A 13,779-nucleotide genomic window follows, 5' to 3' on the forward strand; every position below is an offset into this window, starting at 1 on the left:
TTGGCCTGCCTTGCTAGATTGGGGAAGTTCTCCTGGATAATATCCTGAAGAGTGTTTTCCAACTTGGTCCCATCACTTTCAGGTACACCAATCAGATGTAGATTTGGTCTTTTCACATAGTCCCATATTTCTTGGAGTCTTTGTTCATTTCTTTCTACTCTTTTTTCTCTAAACTTTTCTTCTCACTTCATTTCATTAATTTGATCTTCAATCACTGATACCCTTTCTTCCAGTTGATCGAATCAGCTACTGAAGCTTGTGCATTCATCATGTAGTTCTTGTGCCATGGTTTTCAGCTCCATCGGGTCATTTAAGGACTCCTCTACACTGGTTATTCTAGTTACCCATTCATCTAATCTTTTTTCAAGATTTTTAGCTTCTTTGCGATGGGTTCGAACTTCCTCCTTTAGCTCGGAGAAGTTTGATCGTCTGAAGCCTTCTTCTCTCAACTCATCAAAGTCATTCTCCGTCCAGCTTTGTTCCATTGCTTGTGAGGAGCTGCATTCCTTTGGAGGGGGAGAGCACTCTGATTTTTAGAATTTTCAGCTTTTCTGCTCCATTTTCTCCCAATCTTTGTGGTTTTATCTGCCTTTGGTCTTTGATGATGGTGATGTACAGATGGGGTTTTGGTGTGGATGTCCTTTCTGTTTGTTAGTTTTCCTTCTAACAGTCAGAACCCTCAGCTGCAGGTCTGTTAGAGTTTGCTGGAGTTCCACTCCAGACCCTGTTTGCCTGGTTATCAGCAGCGGAGGCTGCAGAACAGTGAATATTGCTGAACAGCCAATGTTGCTGCCTCATGGTTCCACTGGAAGCTTCGTCTCAGAGGGGTACCTGATCGTGTGAGGTGTCAGTCTGCCACCACTGGGGGGTGCTTCCCAGTTAGGCTACTAGGGCATCAGGGACCCACTTGAGGAGGCAGTCTGTCCGTCCTCAGATCTTCGTGCCGGGAGAACCACTACTCTCTTCAAGGCTGTCAGACAGGGACATTTAAGTCTGCAGAGGTTTCTGCTGCCTTTTGTTCGGCTATGCCCTGCCACCAGAGGTGGAGTCTGCAGAGGCAGGCAGGCCTCCTTGAGCTGCGGTGGGCTCCACCAAGTTCGAGCTTCTCGGTCGTTTTGTTTACCTACTCAAGCCTCAGCAATGGTGGGCGCCCCTCCCCCAGCCTCACTGCCACCTTGCAGTTCAATCTCAGACTGCTGTGCTAGCAGTGAGCAAGGCTCCGTGGGTGTGGGACCCTCCAAGCCAGGCGCAGGATATAATCTCCTGGTGTGCCATTTGCTAAGACCATGCGAAAAGCACAGTATTAGGGTAGGAGTGACCCAATTTTCCAGGTGCCATCTGTCACCTCTTCCCTTGGCTAGGAAAGGGAATTCTCTGACCCCCTGTGCTTCCCAGGTGAGGTGATGCCTCGCCCTGCTTTGGCTCTCACTCAGTGGGCTGTACCCACTGTCCTGCCCCCACCATGCAACAAGCCCCATTGAGATGTACCTCGTACCTCAGTGGGAAATGCAGAAATCACCTGTCTTCTGCATCACTCACGCTGGGAGCTGTAGACTGGAGCTGTTCCTATTCAGCCATCTTGGAACCGCTTCTACTATGTATATCTTATAACATCACGCTGTATACCTTAAATATACTCAATAAAATTTGTTTTTTAAAAAATTGTCCTTTCCCCATGGAATGGTCTTGGCACCCTTGTCGTAGTTCATTTAATGGTTTACTTATAAGCTCTTTATTCTATTCCATGGGCTTATATGTCTCTTTTTTGCTTTTGTTTTTTGAGACAGGGTCTCACTCTGTCATCCAGGCTGGAGTGCAGTGGCACAATCTCGGCTTACTGCACCTTGACCTCCTGGGCTCAAGTGATTCTCCCTCCTCAGCTTCCCAAGTATCTGGGACCACAGGTGAGCACCACCATGCCCAGCTCATTCTTCTATTTTTATAGAGATATGGTTTTGCCATGTTGTCTAGGCTGGTCTCGAACTCCTGGGCTCAAGCTCTCAGCCCACCTCAGCCTCCCAAAATGCTGGGATTACAGGTTCGCACCACCACACCTGGCCTATATGTCTGTCTTTATGCCAGTTACATACTATTTTGATTACTGTGCTTTTGTAAAAAGTTTTGAAATCAGTAAGTATAAGACCTCCAACTTTGTTCTTCTTCAAAATTGTTTTGGCTATTTGGGGTCTCTAGAGATTTCACATGAATTTTAGGATGAATTTTTCTATTTCTACAAAAAGCACCCTTGGTATTTTGATAGGAATTACATTAAATCTGTACATCTATTCTTAACGATATTAAGATCTAGTCATCTTTACAATATTGTTTAATTCATGAACAAAGGATGTCATTCCATTATTTGTGCCTTCTTTCATTTCTTTCAACAATGTTTAGTGTGTTTCTGTGTTTCCCTTGGTTAAGTTTATTCCTAAGTACTTTATTCTTTTTGATGCTGCTGTAAATGAAATTGTTCATTTTCTTTTCAGTTTGTTCATTTCTTAACAAATCAGTTGTATATAGAAATGCAACAGATTTTGGTAGGTTGATTTTGTATCTCACAACTTTGCTGAATTCATTTATTAGTTCTAACAGTTTTTTGGTAGAGTCATTAGGGCTCCTACATATAAGACTGTGTCATTTCTAAACAGAGATAGTTTTACTTCTCCTTTTCCAATTTAGATACCTTTTTAATTTTTCCTTGCCTAATTGCTCTGGCTAGAACTTCCAGCACTATGCTAAATAGAAGTTGTAAAAATGGTATCCTTGTCTTACTCTTGATCTTACAGGGGATGTTTTCAGTCTTTCACCATTGAATATAATGTTAGCTATAAGCTTTCACATATGTCATTTATTATATTGAGGTAACAAATATATCTTTAATGGCTGCCTAATATCTTATATAAATATGTCTCATCTTACTTAACCAACCTCCTATTTCTATAATATAATTGTTGCCTGTTTTAAAAACTATAAATAATACTTTGATAAACACCTTTGGGCAAAAAAAATTTCTGAACTTTTAAGTATGATAGTTGATAGTTTTATTCAATAAATATTATTAAGTGGCATCTATGTCATATCAGTCAGTGAACTAGGTTGTAAAAGAGCAATGATGAACAAGATATGACCCTCCCCTGACAGAGTTTCAGCCTACTGGGAGAAACAGATGTAAGAAGCACCCACGTAATTTCTCCAAATGTGGTAAGAGGCAAGATAAGAGAAAGCACAGGTTACCATGTTAACAAAAATGAGGGAGGTTTGTAGAAAGCTCAAATAAATCAATCTTGAAGATGAGTTAAGAATTAACCAGGCTCTAAAAGAGTGTTGTCAAGTAGAAATACAATGCAAGTCACATATGTCATTTAAAACTGTATGGTAACCACTTTTAAAAGAGTGAAAAGAAACAATTAAATTAATTTTAATATTATATTTTATTTAATCCAATATATTTAGTATACTATTTCGACATATATTCTTTATTTTAAAATTGGATAATTTATATTATTCTTCATACTAAATCTTCAAAATCCCATGTGTTACACTTACATTGCCTCTTAATCCGGATCAGCCACAACTCATGTTCACGAGCTTATGTGGCTAGAGACAGCACAGCTGTAGAACTTGAAAACTAATCTCTAATGATGGCAAGCAAATCAGTGGTTGTCAAGGGGGAGGAAAAGATAACCTGCAAAGGAGCATAGAAAAAAAATAGAGTATCATAGAAAGATTCTATATTGGTTATATAACCGTCAGTGTTTTCATGAGTGTGAACATCTCTCAAAATTTTTTTAATGGATGCAGCTTACTATACATAAATTATACTTCGATACATTAATTTCTTTTAAAGCAGTGAGCCAGACAATAAAGAAGACTACATAGAGCTTTCCCAGCTGGTACTGAATTTTATTCCTCTCTAAGAGAACCTTATTTCTCTGATGGTGTCATCATTTTTAATTGCTTTGCTAATTTGGTAGCTGACTAATGGTATCTTATTGTCTTAACTTACATTTATTTAAAAGTAAATGGAGTTTTTCATGGGTATTGAACATGTGCATTTTTCGAAGTCATATCTAGACTTTTTCATATCCTCATGAAGTCTATAGTAAACATTTGAAAGAAAGGCAGAAAGGAAGAAACACTCCATTGTCATTTATTCACTTGTGCATTCATAAGAACCTATAGTATATGTGTCACTATTTAGAACATGAAAAGAGACATGAAATTGATAAAAGTCACTGCTGCAGACTTACAATCTAGTTGAAGAGATACATATCTCTCTCTATCATTCTCTCTCTCTCTCTTTCTCACTCTCTCTCTCTCACACACACACACACAAGATGGAGAAAACAAGTAGGTAATGCTGTCACAGATCATATAATAGTGTTAAGGAACACAAAGTGAGTGATGATTTGTTCATCAATCTAATCTAAAGAATGGAGGCGTATTGAGTATGCTCACCAATGCAGTCTGATTCTGTGTTCCCATCTCTCCCTACTCCTGTCACCACCTTTCTCAACATCCCAACATGTCAGAAAATGTGACACGTTAGTTGCCTGGTCAGATGTGATTGGCAGTTCTTGGGAACTCCACTGGGTATGTTCTGATGGTCACTGTAATATCCATTCCTCCACCTGGTTCTCATTTCAGTAAACTGAAACCTCAGCTCTCACTACAAGACCACCTTAACATTCTTGAGGAGAATATTCGGAGGCTGCTGCCCCTTCCACCTCTGGAAAATCTGAAAAGTGAAGGCCAGACAGACAAGGACAAAGAGCACATTCAAGTATGCACTAGTGAGGCCTAAGTAGGATGACAGTCTGCAGTGGGGCCTTACTCTCTCACCCCAGCCTGAGACTCACACACACATATTTGATTTCAGTTTCTCTATGAACGATCCATGGACACCCTAGGAAAACTTCTGAAGACCATGATGTGGGATAATGTGAATGCAGAGGACTGTCAAGAAATGTTTAATGTGAGTGGAGCCTCCACTCAAACTGATTCTCATTCTCCCTAATCTGTTCTTCAATGTCCACTCCAAACTCTACTGCATTTTCCTTACATGAAGACATCCAGCTGGACCCACCCACACCCCACATACAGCCATCTACTTAAAAATTGTTTGTGGGGAGGTGAGCGCCCTGTTACAAAAGAGGCAGAGACAGAAAAAGAGAATATGAAACTAGATGAATATGAAGAATACTAAGGAAAGAACATTTATTCTTTGACCAACAGCTTCTCCGAATGTGGCTTGTTTCACAAAAAGAGTGGGAAAGAGAAAGAGCCTTCCAGATCACCGCGAAAGTGCTGACAAATGATATTGAGGTAAGTAATCCCCTAGAATGAATAGACTTTATTGCTTGTGAACAGCAGGGATCTCTGAGATCTCTGGAATCCAAAACTCCTGCATGATGGATCTTGCATCTCAGAGTGAAGTGCTTTTCGGAACACTTTTGGAGAGAGATCTAACTTCAGAGTGCAGCTCACACGAATTGAGCTATTGGGTTTTCTTTACATGCATGCTTGCTTCTCCACTGCCCTTAAAAATAGGCATCTTTTAGGAGAAAGTGCAAGATCAAATTTCATTCTAAGGACCTGCAGAGAGAAAATAAGAGACTTGAGATCCAGTGTTGGGAACATCCTGGGATATGACCAAGCTACCCCATCACAATAGGATGCCTCCTTTATCCTGCAGGCACCAGGGAACTTTAAAATTGGTTCACTGCTTGGACTCCTGGCTCCTCACTCCTGTGATACCCTGCCCACCATCCGTCAGGCGGCTGCTAGCTCAACTATTGGTCTGTTCTATATAAAAGGTGAGGGAAAGATGGGGAACCCACAAATGAAGAAAAGAAACCCATCTTCTTTTATTCTCAGCTTTTCTCCTTATGCACCTATGTCTCTCTCCTTCCTCCCCTCTCCTCTCTCCTCTTTCCTCATTTTCCTCCTTTTCTCCTCTCCTCTCCCCTCCCCATCTCTCTCTGTCTCTCTCTCTCTCTTTCTCTCTGTTTCTCCTTCCCTCTACAGTTCAGCAATTTCTGTTTTAATACCTTAATTATATCACAGAATCTGTCTCCTAGATCTGAAACAGGTATATCTTTCCTCAGTGGCTCTGTTTTTCTCATTTTTTAAAATAGAGATAATAACACTGAAGCATTATAAAGATCCATTAAAGTAGGTAAAATGTTTTGAGAGTCTCCGATTTAAATCACTAAGCAATTGGGCATATTAGCAATGCTTCCTCTATCACATGGTTTTCTTCAGAGAAAATTGCACTATTATCGTGGTACTAAGTGCCTTTCAAAGCTCTCTAAGAGACAGAACTTTGTGGAAATTTTCAGAGCAGGAGCTCCTCCTGCTCTCCAAGTACATGTGAATAACTGTCAATACCACAAAATATTAGGAATTTTTAAACCTCCGTCTCAGGCTGAAACCAACAATCAGGGCTCCCTGTCCAGGTTAATTGAGTCCGTGTTTCACCAAGGACAGCCCTACGTTGTGTGTGTGCAGTTCTGCAGAGTAGACGCAGCCAGAAACAGTCTAGACTTAATGCCACCTCATGCCTGCCTATGTTCCACACATCATTCTTTAGGTATTCAAAATATTTATTGAGTGCCTTTCCATGTGTCAGGCACTGTTCTAATGCTGGGGACACAGAGATATTACATTTCCAATATTCACATTTTATAAGTGTGTTAAAGCCAAAAGGTAGGATTTGGTTGGGGGAAAGAGATAATCAGTCAGAAGAAAAGAAAAAACTCTTCAGCAGAGTCAAAGTAGGTACAAAAGTCCTTTGGGATATAGGAAGATAATTGATTAAAGATATATGTTTTTACCAAGTCAGGAAGAAAATAGAATTAAGGAAGTGAGAACTAAAGAACCATTCCAGGCTGGATGTGGTGGGTCACCCTGTAATCCCAGCACTTTGGGAGCCCGAAGCATATGGGTCACTTGAGATCAGGAGTTCAAGACCAGCCTGGCCAACATGGTGAAACCCCATTGTCTACCAAAAATACAAAAAATTAGCCAGGAGTGGTGGTGGATGCCTGTAATCCCAGCTACTCGGGAGGCTGAGGCATGAGAATCACTTGAACCTGGAAGGCAGAGGTTGCAGTGAGCCGAGATCACACCTGGGAGACTGTCTCAAAAAAAAAAAACAAAAAACACATTACAGTAGTAACAGAAATATGCCAGTAGGGAACTCATAGGAAGAAAGGAATTTGGATTCTATTATTGTTCTACCTATTTTTCCTTTAGCCCACTTCATTTTCCTAAAATATGAAAAATTCAGGTCCTCAAACACTCTTTGTTAATAGAACGCCCATACTTTATAATTTACATCGACATTTTCGCTGATGGAAGAAACAAGCTTGGTGGAGAGAAAGAACATGTATTACTAAAACACCTACTAGACACAAGTAACAAGTGTGATACTAAATTAAATACCCATCGATACTCATGGACACTTCTCACTTAGTTTTGAAAAGGAGGAGTCTGAAATTAAGAAGTTTTCAGTTACTTGGACCACTGAAAGTAGAGTATCTGGGCTTTGAGCTCAGGGGCATCTGACTTCAAAGTCCACGTGTGTCCCACTGGGCTAGGCTGCCTTCCATAGAATGGTTCATGTGTTAGTTTCCATGATTAATATACATTCAAATAATAAACAGAAAATCTTTATTGGTTAGGTCTGCATTTATAAATTGATATCAACAATCACTTACACAGTTGCTGATGTAAACTTCTCATTACAGTAGTTACTTTTCAGTTTCCCCAATGAGGGAGCTCACTGAAGAATAGAAATCCAAGAGAGATAGCAGCATAGCAGAGTAGTTGGAACCTGGGCATTTGTGTCAGACAGACCAGGGTTGAAATTCAGACTCTCCTATTTTTATTCACCGTGTGCCTTGGGCAATGTCTTCACATCTCTGTTCCCGCTTTCTCATCTGCAAAACCAAGACGAGAACAGGAGAGTCTACCTCAGATAATGTTTATGAGTAATAAATGAGATTGTTGTATGCAGAGTATCTGCATGGTGCCCAGCATGTAGAAACCACTCAGTATGTGTTAGCGCTTATGTTCACCATCTCATCAGACAGCAGCTAATTTAGTGTCATATCAAAATATAGCCAGCCTCTTCAACCCCTATCAGGTCTTTGAACACTTAAACATTTCTCACTTTGTTGATTTTAGGCATTCACTTGGAAGTGGAAAGACTGCAGGGTTTGCAGGAAGGACTGGAAAGTGATGACGTGCAGGTTCAGATCAAGATTTCTTCTAAAATAGCTAAGGTAATAAATATGGAGTGGCCAGGGGATGTAAAGATTCTGGATTGATTTCCAAATGAGTAAGCTACATACTCCCCACTGCAAAGAAGATAGATATTCAAGCTGAATGAGGGACCCGTGGTCCTGTCATTTTCTAACTTAGAGTACACATGCCTAGTCAACACTCATTACTGATCATTTCAGATAGTGGGAAACTTTGTAGAACAAGTGTCCTTTCCCAAAATGTGGGATGCTGTGGGTTGGAGTGGAAGGAACAAGAGCTTTGGAGTTAATCAGATGCACTCTGTGTGCACTGATTGAAGTTCAGTCTCCTCATCCTCAAGAAACAAAAACAAAAGACCATTTTGTGGTTGTTGTGAGGACTGGCCGATCAATTCAATCACTCATTCAGTCATGCATTCATTTACCTTCCTTCTCCTGAGCACCTACCATATGCAAAGCTCTATTCTAGGCACTAAGAAAGCAGAAAATACAATTCCTGTTTCACTGAGCTTGCATCTTAGTAAAGGAAATCCAAAAAATAAGCATAATATCAGATAATGATAACTGAGAAAAATAAAGTCAAGAAAGGGAATAAAGAAGAGGTAAGAGGTGATCCTCTGGAGAAGAACACCCTGAAAGAGATAATCATGGAAATATCTGGAAAAAAGAATTCCAGGCAGAGGGAAAACAGCAAGTGCAAAGCCCCTGAAGTGTAGAAAGAGGGGTTAATGAGATCCAAGAGATAACTGGAGGCTGATCCAAGGGCCTTCTGGGCCTTTTTAAGGAACTTGGTTTTTTTGTTTGTTTGTTTGTTTTATTATATTTTAAGTTCTAGGATACATGTGTACAACGTGCAGGTTTGTTGCATATGTATACATGTGCCATGTTGGTGTGCTGCACCCATTAACTCATCATTTAACATTAGGTATATCTCCTAATGCTATCCCTCCGCACCCCCCTACCCCACAACAGGCCCTGGTGTGTGATGTTCCCCTTCCTGTGTCCATGTGTTCTCATTGTTCAATTCCCACCTATGAGTGAGAACATGCAGTGTTTGGAACTTGTTTTTTGCTCTATTTGAAATCAAAAGCCAATGGAGGGTTCTCAGAAGAGTCAGGCCACCACACATAATTATGCCAATTTTGAAATGCAAAAGGACACCCTCATGTAAGACAACATCATTCATAATGTAGACATTACAGATTTATATTGGTGTTATGGCAATTTTCCACAGGTAGCAGTAAAGGATCCAGCAAAATCAGTACGTTATGACAATACACTCACAGAGAGAAGTGAAATATCTTGAGGATGGGGCTCATATTCCTAGTGTGCAAATGCCTCTTCTACGCTAACAGTGGTTCTGAGAGGAAAAACACAACCAGACTTACATTTCTGAAGGGCCACTCTGGCAGCTATGTGGAGACTTGAATATAGACTGTTAAGAGCAAAATTAGGGAAGTCAGTTTGTAGGAAACTGCAAGACTCCAGCTATCAAATGAGGCAATTAGAAACAAGGAAGGTGGCTGTAGCAGAGACATGAGTAATTGATCAGCAAATGACAGAGAAGCCATTTGAGAGACAGGAAGGGAAAATACGTCAAATGCCTTAAAAGGTGCCCGACACATAATAGGTGCTCAAAAACATGAGTTCCCTTCCTTCCTTTGCTCCTGAATCAACATCCATCCCACTGTGAGACAAAACAGCTAACCATGAAGCTTGGACAACCGGCAAGCATTTGGAGTTACATAGAATGGTAGCCATGGTATAGTCCTTTGATCTAATAACTCAGCAAATGGCTTGGATGTGCAAATATTGAAGGAAAGGAGTTCATATTTTCTCAATATCATCTGGCTACTTAATGCAAAGGGAAGACCATTGTAAATAGGAACGCTCTAGTGTCTACAAACTCATAATCATTACCATCTTGCTTAGTTAAATCCCCAGATAATGATCCTGGAACTCATTCAAACACCAAATTTTCACCTGCTTTCCTACTCCTTTTTCATTAATGCGCACACACAGACATACACACTCAAATTCACACTGCTATCGACCAAGCATTCTGTATAGTTCTTGTACCTAGAGACAACAATTGCAAAGTTTTTCCATTTTATTGACTTTTATGGACTGTTCTTAATATTGAAATATGGAAAAGCAAGAAACAAGGCTCATAATTATCCATACTCCATATGTACACTGTCCACCACCTGAGTATTCAGCATGGTACTTAATACATATTGATAGATTTTCCTGAATTCTCAAGGTTTAGGTATTATGTGGCAGATTCAAGTCATGTTTCTATGATATATGAATGTTTGTAAAAGGACTTTATAATGTACATATTGCTATGTAAACATTCTGCATTATTTTTCCCTATGCTGTATGCTATAACTTTAGGCTTGGAGAGAAAATTGCCTTAGCAGGCTTAGGATTCAACAAATATGAAATGATAAAAAAGGCAACTCCACGGAAAGTTTGCTTAGTAATAAAAGGTCATGTCTATGCCCTGTTCTAGTATTTTCTCTAGTTTCTGTGGCCTCAATCAAAACTGTTGAAAAGTTCAGTGGTTTCTAATACCCAAAACAAACCACAACAGCATGTTGTAAGTATCTAGATATAAAATGGGGTGGTTGATTACACGAATCTTTCTGGGTGCATTTTCAGATTGTCAGTAAATTCATCCCAAATGAAGAAATTCTGATGTTCCTAGAGGAAATGCTGGATGGTCTGGAGAGCCTCAACCCCACTTGTACAAAGGCCTGTGGCATATGGATGATCACTGTCCTGAAGCAGCAGGGAGCTGATCTGGAAGATCAGGTGAACTGATAGCCAGTTTTACAACTGAACAGATTTCTATCACTTCTGAAATGCCAAGTCAGCCACTGCCTCTGTTTGTCCACTGATGGGCAGCATGCAAAGGCTTGCACAACCTCAAGAGGCCTCATTAGAGACCTACGTTGCGTGTTTAACAACAAGGCTCACATTGAGGCCCTGTCTCAATTGCCTCTCTTGTCTTTTAATATAAAAGCTGTTCAAACTGTCTCTCTCTGGCTAGAGGAAGCAGCTCTGAACCGAGGCCATTTGGATGATGGAAAACAGGGTTGTTAGAGATGTAAGGATAAGAGTGACCATGTGGATGACTTTGAGACAACCACCAAGGGCAGGAGTCAAGGGCAGGAGTTTCTAATTTCACTGCTACCCTTCAGGCTTTTCTCCCACACCCCATAGTGTTCATTGTCTGATAAGCAAGGCTGCCACTGGATTGGGGAAAGTCCTCAATTCTTCTTCCCAACTGGAGAGTTAAGCAGAGTGAACAGGATTTAAATTCAGGAAGCTTGGTTAAGAGCTCCAAATGGAAATGCCTCTCTTTTCTCTTCTGAAGTCAAAAATAGAATACAAGTTATTCAAACATTAATAAGAAGGAAAAAATGGGCTGGATGTGGTGGTTCACACCTGTAATCCCAGCACTTTGGGAGGCCAAGGCAGGTGGATCACTTGAGGACAGGAGTTTGAGACCAGCCTGAGCAACATGGAGAAACCTCATCTCTACTGAAAATACAAAACTTAGCTGTGCATGGTGGCAAGCGCCTGTGATTCCAGCTACTTGGGAGGCTGAGGCAGGAGAATCACTTGAACCAGGGAGGCACAGGTTGCAGTGAGCTGAGATTGTGCAACTGCACTCCAGCCTGGGCAATAGAGCAAGGCTCGGTCTCAAAAAAAAAAAAAAAGAAAAAGGAAAAAATCTTTAACTAAATGAAAGCAACTCAAAGAGAGTAAGAGAAAGAAGTTCTTGTCCCTATAGTCCAGTCAACTACCCTCAATTTAAAAACTCTCCAAAGCACAGCTTTTGTGTTAAGGACATTGAAAATTACCTCTGTGCTAATTACTTTTCAATAAGTGTTTTTGAAAACATTTATTGAGCACCTACTATGTGGTAGGCACTGGGATAGACATGAGACAGCCAAAATTGATAAATGTGGAATGCCCATATATTTGTGTGTATAGCATAAAGAGTTGTTCACACAATAGGTAAAGGCTTACAATAGGGACCTAAATCCTCTCCAAGCATCATTGACCTGGAAATCTGTGGTAATCATAAATGGGGGCTATTTATAACTAAGGAATTATAATTCAGAGAAAATATATTTAAAATAAATGTCTAACTTAAATGTCTATCCAAAATAATAGAAATGTCTACTAGAAGCAGAGTTACTTTAACATAGATATATGCCTTTGTCCATGTCAAAAATCCAAATGTATGATATCGTTCCCTACTGCCCACAGATTAACATCCAGATTCCTAAAGGTGGCATCCAGTGCTCTGAGATCTGGGTTCATCTTTTCTATCAAGTCATCTGTCTTTTATTATCTTCATTCTCTCTGCACTCCAACCTGGACCATTCTCCTACACTAGAAATCTCAGCATTTTCTTATGCCCATGTTCCCGTGATTTTTAAAAAATAGATTTTTTAGAGCAGTTTTAGGTTCACAGCAAAATTATGCACGGTTCCCATCTACCCGCTCCCCTCACATACACACAGCCTCCCGACTGTCAATATCTCCCACCAGAGTAGATTTGTTACGATCAGTAAACCTACATTGACACATCGCTATCACCCAAAGTCCACAGTTCCATGGACTGCAGTTCCAGGGTTCACTCCTGGTGTTGTACAGTCTATGGGTTTGACAAATATATAATGACATGTATCCACCAGTATAAGATCATACAGAGTGGTTGCACTGCCCTAAAAATCCTCTGTGCTCCACCTATTCTCATGTCTTTTAACTTTACATCTTTATCTGTGTTCTTCTTTCTGACAAGGATGCCCTTTCCCACCATCTGTCTCCACCTTGCCTTTTGAAATTTCTACAAATGCTTCAAGACCCAAACCAAATGGCCCTCCAATGTGACTCAGTTCCTCCTGGATTCCCCTGTCGGTTGTATGCACCTCATGTATACCATTTGCCATTGACTGCCTTGACTACAGGCCTTTAGGTCTATGATTGATATTCTTTATTGGATCACTCCTTTTGCAAAAAGGGTACATCTTTTTCATCTTTGGTAAATTCCGACAATGGCAAACATAGCACCTGTCATAATACACCCTTTCACAAAATGTTTCCTAAATTTAATTAGGAACAAATAGCCAATTCATGAACAATCCTCCTGAGTGAGAAATAGGCCACATGTGAAATCAATTATTATTTTTAACATTATTTAGAATTCATCAGCTGCCCATCCACGACAGGTACCTATTCTGAGTCATTCACATAGAGGGAAAATGGCAACTTAATGTTTGACTTGGCTTTTTTCTCTTTAGCTATTGGAGATCTTAGGCACAATCTACCATCACATGCCAGTCCTCAGACAAAAAGAAGAAAGTTTTCAGTTCATTCTAGAAGCCATCTCCCAGATAGCCAGCTTTCACATGGATACAGTTGTTGTCAACCTTTTACAGAAGCCTCTGCCTTTTGACGGGTAGATCCTTATTGAACTGATTCCTTCTCCTAG

General features: G+C 40.3%; 1 protein-coding gene across 4 annotated transcripts in view; it reads left to right on the top strand.

Annotated features, from left to right (window-relative positions):
* MROH2B (maestro heat like repeat family member 2B) overlaps positions 1-13,779 on the top strand; it is a 73,382-nt gene that overhangs the window by 47,728 nt on the left and 11,875 nt on the right. For 2 of the 4 annotated variants that reach the window (XM_054684396.2, XM_054684398.2), the window contains 6 exons: positions 4,648-4,783; positions 4,880-4,975; positions 5,236-5,325; positions 5,696-5,816; positions 8,191-8,288; positions 10,932-11,084. In XM_054684396.2, coding sequence (XP_054540371.2) covers positions 4,648-4,783; positions 4,880-4,975; positions 5,236-5,325; positions 5,696-5,816; positions 8,191-8,288; positions 10,932-11,084 — 694 coding nt within the window. Of the gene's footprint in view, positions 1-4,647; positions 4,784-4,879; positions 4,976-5,235; positions 5,326-5,695; positions 5,817-8,190; positions 8,289-10,931; positions 11,085-13,588; positions 13,747-13,779 lie in introns of all 4 variants that reach the window. The other 2 variants (XM_024356624.3, XM_063811258.1) reach the window with 2 other exon arrangements.

The sequence above is a fragment of the Pan troglodytes genome, chromosome 4 (genome assembly GCF_028858775.2).
Source record: "Pan troglodytes isolate AG18354 chromosome 4, NHGRI_mPanTro3-v2.0_pri, whole genome shotgun sequence".
Classification (NCBI taxonomy): domain Eukaryota; kingdom Metazoa; phylum Chordata; class Mammalia; order Primates; family Hominidae; genus Pan; species Pan troglodytes.